The 7,904-nt window shown below is 38.0% G+C and overlaps 1 protein-coding gene across 1 annotated transcript in view; it reads left to right on the top strand.

The window, feature by feature from the left end:
- Positions 1-3,977: 3,977 nt before the first annotated feature.
- Positions 3,978-7,904, top strand: part of LOC113238366 (ribosome biogenesis protein BOP1 homolog) — a 16,025-nt gene continuing 12,098 nt past the window's right edge. Inside the window, exons 1-2 of the mRNA XM_026475207.1 lie at positions 3,978-4,097; positions 4,183-4,374. Coding sequence (XP_026330992.1) covers positions 3,978-4,097; positions 4,183-4,374 — 312 coding nt within the window. The remainder of the gene's footprint in view (positions 4,098-4,182; positions 4,375-7,904) is intronic.

The following is a 7,904-nucleotide window of genomic DNA, read 5'->3' as shown; positions in this document are numbered from 1 at the left end:
AAATCTTAGTTGTCCATTTTTCTTTGGAGTTAAAAGGACAGGTGAGGACCACGGGCTTTCACACGGTTCCACTACATCCTCTTTCAACATTTCATCAAGCTGTTCAACTAAGATCCGTTGTTTTTCTAAAGGCATTCGGTAGTAATGTTGACGAATGGGGGCAGCATTCCCAGTGTCAATGGAATGTGTGATTAGGGTAGTCCTACCTAAGCCACGTTCTTCATAGGAAATGTTATGAAATTGAGATATAATAAGATCAGCAGTGGTTCTCTGGTCTTCAGATAGATGGCTATAGTCACACAATTTACTATTTGTATCTATTGGGAGATCAACGAGGGAGATATCTGATTCAGCACGCATGATTACACTATTTAGATTTTTTGGAAATAAACCGAAAATATTCCAGAAATCCATACCCAAAATTAATGAATTTTTAATTTGTGGTACAACATAAATATTCATGATGTGCAATTGATTTTGGAAGGTTATTGGTATCTGAATTAAACCAATACTTTTTAATATTTGTCCACCGGCAGCTTCAAATGTTAAAGGTGAACTTTGTTGTAATACCCAACCTTTATCTGTAAAATGCTGATGTGAGTTATTACCTAGTATTGAGACTGCACAGCCTGAATCCAGTAATCCTAGCAGCCATTTACCTTGTACATTAATGTTTACATAAGGACGGGAGTTGTCCCTATTCTTATTGTGGATTGAAGCGACAGTATAACAAGAGAAATAATTGGAGATGAATTGCAGCCAATCCAACCATTCTCTGGAGTTAGACTTGTATTTAGTGCCAATAACACTACAATCCACACTATTTAGTTTTTTGAATTATTAGTAGGTTTGCATATTGAGCACTCCGGGTAACGCACTCCTTTCTTCCCACATTTAAAACAAATCAAAAAATGAGGTTGTTTACAATTTTTTAAAGAGTGTGAATCATTTCGGCACCTTGGACAATAAACCTTTCTCGTCGTTGTGTTAGGCGAATAGCTCAGAGCGTTAATATTTATATTATTAGATTGTTTAGTATTATTATTTGTATAGTTATTTTGGTTTGATCTATGATTTTTATATTTATTCTGATCGTACTTAGCATAAGTGTTGTGATTGCTGTTGTTACTAAATGATGTACTAGTAGATGGACCATTATACGCAAATTCTTAAGCCAATGTCTCCGAATTTGCCCTAGGTGGATCATGGAATTGCACCATACGAGACTGTATATTTTCGTAGCTACGACACATATTTTTTAATTCATCTATACTGGCAATATTGGGAGATGCAGCTAATGTGCTGGCATAAGAGGGTCGGATATTGTGCAATAAAATCTCAAGTTTGTCTTCTTCCGATAGTTTTTTTGATAGTCTAGAAAACAACCCGTGCATAATGGACAAGTAAATAGAAATATTTTCATTCTCACCTTGAGTACGCAGACGAATCTCTGATAGCAAACGATAATCGTAGTCGTTATGACTAAAATCTTGTTTAAGGTGTTCAACAAGTTCATCCCAAGACTCAACTTTATCTTTTATACAGCGATACCAATGCAAAGCATCATCAGTAAAAATTTCGAAGCCAAAATTCAGCAAACGTTCTTTAGGAATGTTTCTAGAAAGTGCGAGCTCCTCAGCTCTTTGTATAAATGATCTAACACAAGTTTTACCGGAAAATTTAAGTTTATTGATAACTTCAGATACTATTTTCTTTTCACAAGTAACTGTAATTACATCAGATACAGGATCAGCTATAGATGTGGAAGATGAAGATTCGGGATTGAGATTTTTAATAGCTCTTAAATCATCATAATGTTTTTTAAACAAAGCAGCACACTCACTGTAAGTAGTTTTAACGGTAGCGTGAAGACTAACTTGGTTGATTCTAAGCATTCTGAAGTAAATATGGTGAAGAATTGTTTCTGTGCGAGAAAAAACATTTTTATCAAATTTTGTTTTTAGGCTATCTAAGTTTAATTTAATTTTATGTTGAGTTTCCTTAACTTGTGTCAAGTCCTCAATTGGTTCTAAATGTGATTCTAAAATGTCTTCCGAAGGTAATATTGCAGCTAATTTAACTATTTGTTTTCTAAGATCTTGGACAGATTCGTTTTCCGTAGTACCTCCCCTAATGGCAACTTCGTATTCGAGTTCCGCTTTTTGGAGTGAAAGCCACTGTGACGTTTATAGGTATTTTATTTAGAGAGAACGTCCGCTATTGTAGAAGTTAAGTATACTAAGCAAAATAAAAAAAACTAGAAAATTTACAATGCGTATATTAAGAATAAATATATGTATATAGTAGTAATATATAGCTAAAATAGATAATAAAGTACTAGCTCTCAGGGTACTGAGTTCGCGTTCACTAAACGAGTTCCGTTACACTGTCTCCGTATTGGAAAACCACTTCCCTGACGTCCGGTAGCTCGATGCGGACGACAATTGGTGATCCGGTAGTCCTTTTATTATTTTTGGCAGTGTGCACTTTAGCTCCAGGATAGATCACGCTGTTGCAGTTCGTATGCCTGGACGTAGAACCCTGGAAATATCCGGAATTGGGAGTTTCAGAAAAAGTCCGAATCATTGTTACTGCCTGCTACATCCGGAAAAGTGAAGATGGACGCACTGCTAATTGAAATGGCTACCAAAGCATGAAATAGCGATCAATGATGTTGTTGCCTCACGCAAAATCAACTTAATTATTTAGTTAATAACATGCATTAGAAAAGGAAAATTGCTTTTAATAACGATAGAAACTAGAAGGTACTTGAATACATTTTGATAGTAACTAAATGTTTCTAATATTTTAAAAACTAAATAGCATGATTAATATGAAATTAACAGCGTAAAGGACAATCAATTTTATTAAATTTTGTATAAGGGTAAGTCAGTGACAATTCTGAATAATTTATCATTTATGCGGATTTCTAGTTACAATGAATGCACTAAAAGCAAGACAATAACTAATATTAACATAGCATGAGCTTCAAATATTGTGTGGTAATTAAAATATTATAAATTAGCGTAATTCTACAAATTAAATTGCATCACTCACCCAATTGGGGATTTTACACTAATCACTGTATGTTGATTAAATATAATTACTTTTTTTCTTTAAATAGAAGAAATTGGTTTCCAATTTACTATCAATTGGCACAGATGGGAAACCTTTGTAGAAATTTATAGATTTTTTGAAAGATGTTAATCGGTCCCGCACACAGAACAAAATGCCGGCTCTGACCTTGCACTCTTGCAGCGGTCAACTCGTGTCCCCGTGACTAGTTTACGGACTCGTTTATGTAAATAAAAACGCCTGACAAAAATATTGAAGCAAACAATTTGTATCTAGTTTACTTAGATAATTTTAGTTTATTATAAGGAGATTATTTTATTTATTTTGTTAAGCTTGCACGTTTATGTAAATTAGGTTTATGTAAATTAAGCATTTAGTAAGTAGGTTGTATGTATAAATAGATAATTATTGTAAATAGATTATAAATGTAAATAGGTAGATTTATTAATTTGTTAATCCTATAAAGTAGTGTAACGACAACGTTACACCGATACCAAAAAGGTTCAGGAGGCTCTATGTGGGCACCCCGCTCAGGGAACGGAGGAGTGCGGTGAGGAGGACATCATCATCGTCAACCCTTTTTAAACGTCCCACAGCTCGGCACGGGTCTCCTTTCAGACGAGGGTTTAGGCCATAGTCCGCCACGCTGTGGACTTAGGCGAGGAGGACATCGGCTCACAATTCATGTGTAAACCTGTCTACAGCGACGGATCCCCGAAACTGTGGTGCCAAGACACAGCCACATTCCAATGGCTAGAGGACCCCTCTCATTGAAAAATGGGGTGGAGGCTCCCCGAAGGGTGGTCTGCAGGCGGGTGATCCCTGGCCATTGGGAGGATGCACGCATAATCGGCCGCATCCTCAAGTGGCAAAACCCATGAGCGGAGGTTCACCGCTCGTTTATGCACAAGCTGCAGCAGCAAAGTGGACATATCTTCGACGTGGTGAGCCTTCCCGAAGAAATGGTCCTGGCTGTTCTGGGGCATGACCGGTACTTTCCAGTTAGGCACGGTCTACCTCAGGTTCAGATCTAAAAGGGGCCTGTACACAGACGCACCGCCTAAGAAGGCGGGAACTAATAATACACCGATGAATATCTCCCCTTAGTCCTCCACCTCGTCTGGCATCCACGGAGAAAGGAAAGGGCCCTCCTTGACCCCCGTCTCTGCGGACGCCACCGATAAACCGATGGCGGCTAGCTGTGATGATGAGTGCGTGTCGGGGATGGGAGACATCCGACTGAGCGAGGACGAGAAGCTACCGTCTACTGATGGCGGATTCCCCCTCTCTCGCTATTCTGTGAGATTGACGACTGTGGGGAGACGTTGTAGCGTGGTGGTAAGCGTAATATTGCTTATGGACAATATGTCGGCTGTGGAGGCGGGAGCTTTCAATGAAGCCATAGATTAATGAGAAACCACCACAGGGAGTGAAGTAAAAATTTAGTATTTGAACTTCATAGACAGCAGCAATGTTTGTAAAATATTTGTTTCAATGCGCATTTCGATGCGCACATCTATGTTACTACATATGTAGTAACATAGATGTGCGCATCAAAACTACAATATATTTGCGACGGTATCGGGTTGTCTACGTTCTTTCTCCGTCCGACATCCGTCCGAGACAATTACTGTCAAATAAGTAATATTCGACCAAATTTAAGGACAATGTCAAGTGAGATCATCTTGCGTCTTTTTATTTGGTCGATTCTTCAATTCTCGTTCCTATAATTTGTCATATTTTCAACTCTTCTTTCGTCACTGGCACCTCCCCGAGCTGCTATAGTACCTATCCCTAAAAACTCTAATTTCCAATCTGGCTTCCGCTCGGGGCATAGCACTGTTACTGCTTTGACCAAGGTGTCCAATAACATTCGCGAAGGTATGTAGAATCAGCATCTGACAGTATTACTTCTTTTAGATTTCAGCAAAGCGTTTAGCACTGTTGACTTCGACATCCTGTAAGCAATTCTGAAATCTGTCTGTGGGGTGATTTCGCCACTATCTCGTTGGGCGTCGGCAATGTGTTTGTGTCAATATAATCGCCGAACTTAGTGACGACCTCGCGACAATACACAATTATAGTCGAATTATTTGCCTTACGATCAATCCTAACAAGTCGCAGGCTATCGTCATTGGTGGCTCGAAGCAGATCGCCAATTTAAATAATACAACTACTCGCTCGCTCCTCTTCATCTCCGTTCCTTAACCTTTCTCTTTGACTCCACCCTGTCTCGGTCGCCACAATCGCTGAGGTGAGTAGAAAGGTGTTTGCTGCCGTTGGTTCATTGCGATGATGGAAAAATCTGCTTCCTATGAGGACCAAGGTTAAACTTGCGCAATCGTTGTTCTTACCTATTCTAGATCATACTGACGTCTGTGTCACTGACCTCAATGAGGATCTATTAAGAAAACTCCAACGTCTACAGAGTCTTTGCAACAGGTTCAGACACGGATTGCGCAGGTTCGACTCAAAATAAGAAATTCGGGTACATGAATTATTTATCAGGGCCGTGGTTGTAATGCCTAAAGATTACTTGTTCCCACCTCTGGAGTTCCGTACTCCCCTAAGAAGCGTGTGAGTGTCCTCTGGTCACGGAACTTTCGCAGACAACCGGCGGAAGGATGCAGCAGATGGCGTGTTCGACGCTAGCGCGCGCGATAACTAACGGAAACGGCGAGAAGTGTTAAAAATAAACTTTATTAACAACCGTCAGAGTAATAGCTCAGAATAATATTAATTAATTGTCAAAAAATACAAGTACTTATACTAAATTACTAGTTAACTAAGAAGTTCGGAAAGAGTCTAGTCAGTAGAAGAATTAGGATTGACGAGGCATATATCCTTAGGTTTATTGGACATAACTCTTCCCTCCCCAAGAGCGAAATTATCTGAAGATGACGTAGAAGGCTTCGGATTATTTCGCTTTAATTTCTTTGATAAAAATAATCTGTAAGTAAACAAACAAATTAATTAAGGTTATTAATATTATTATATATAAAAAACTGCAAGTTCTTCCTCACTGATAGAAATAGAAAGCATACTTCCCGTTATGGTGGAAAAAAGATATTTATACCGTTGTACGCGGATAGATTCCAAAGCAAAGAATCAAATATGAGAAGACCTAAATGTGGAAAGTATGAAAGAGTGATCAATGGCCTGCAAAAACTATAATAGATGGAAGGAATATTTGTACACTTTTATGAGGTACATCCTGGTCAATTTCCGCCGGAAGTAAAAAATGTTCGAAATTCAAATAAATAAGATGGCCGCAATACAAATTTCAAAGTCTCCTATCACGGAAACTATTAGAGATAGGTAGGAGGTGCTCGAAGGAATGTCATAGAGATTAATAGTGGTCAACTGCGTGGGCTAAAAAAACAAGATTGCGAATTCAAAATGGCGGCCGAAGAAAAACTTGCTTCGATCTGGCTGAAAATTGGTATGCTTTTGGGTGTCTTTAGGAGTCCTTAACCATAATTTGGGGTCAAAAGTTACTTTTTGCCATTTTTTAATATGGCTGTCATATAAGCGTTTTTTTTTGTCAGTGTGGCTGCCATGTGTAAAGTGGCTGCCGAAACGGACTTGCTCTGATTCGGCTGAAAATTGGCATGTGAAGGTCGCTAGAAGTGCTGGATAATATTTTGTGCTCAAAATTTGATTTTCGCCATTTTAAAATATGGCCACCATAAAAGCGTTCGTTGGCGGCAGAAAAAAAAATTGCCTGATCCCTTTGAAAATTGGCATGTGTAGGTCTCTAGGAATGCTTGATAATAATTTGTGATCAAAAATGGTTTTACGCCATTTTTTAATATGGCCGCCATACAAACTTCAATTGAAAATGGACATGTCGGGGTCTTTATGAGAGTGTTTAATAATAATTAGCGGTTAAAATTTATTTTTCACCATCTTTCTATATGGCTACCATACAAACGATTTTGGCGATAGATACAAATTTCTTCATATTCGACTGAAAATGACATGGCATCATAATTTGGGGTAAAAATTTTGTTTCAGCTGTTTTTCGATATAGCCGTAATTTACTTATGGAACTTGCTTTGCTCGGACTGAAAATTAGCACGAAAAGATTTCTAAGATTGTTTGATAATAATCAGTGGTCATAATATATTTTTGTAATTTTTAAATATGGCCGCCATTAAAGAGGTATTTTTGTAATCATATACGGTTCGGAAGTTTTGTTCTTCTAATACAATTTTTAAGGCATCCTCCAACGTATTTACGTTTCGCAAACGCACCAACCTTACCAAATGTGCAGGTAAAGTTTAGAGGAACACAATAAATTATACATTGTTACAGATATGTTGTTTAGCTTGACGCTCGTTTGCGTTACTGATTGTTTCGCTCAACTTCGCAAATAGGATACTACGCAATTGTTGTACTCTATAGCAAAATTCAATAAAACTCTCTCCTCTATAAATTTTTACGCACTCTAATTCCATAACAAGACAGTCCTCTGTTCTCGGATCTCCGAAATGTTGGGATAGGAGTGCTTTTAACTCTTCCCACGTACAAATTTGATCCTCTTCTCCCACTGATTTCGCGGCTTCCCCTGCTAACCGACTAGTGACTACGTGGAAAAGATATCGGTTCTGAGCCTCATTTCCCATGTAATTTTCTAAAACATATTGACACTTCTTTAAAAATAAGGGTAGCTGTCTAGCATCACCCTCGAATGTGGGAATGATTTTAACTATTTGTACAGGTACTCGGTTAACGATCTCCATTTTTTTTGTGAATACGGAATGTACAGAAAAAAATAAATATTTTATTTTATTTTATTTTATTTTATTTATTGGAAGACCAACGGC

Source organism: Hyposmocoma kahamanoa, unplaced genomic scaffold, assembly GCF_003589595.1.
Source record: "Hyposmocoma kahamanoa isolate Upper Pololo Valley unplaced genomic scaffold, ASM358959v1 95, whole genome shotgun sequence".
Classification (NCBI taxonomy): domain Eukaryota; kingdom Metazoa; phylum Arthropoda; class Insecta; order Lepidoptera; family Cosmopterigidae; genus Hyposmocoma; species Hyposmocoma kahamanoa.
Note: the sequence above shows the minus strand (reverse complement) of the source record. Positions and strands in the feature narration are given on the sequence as shown.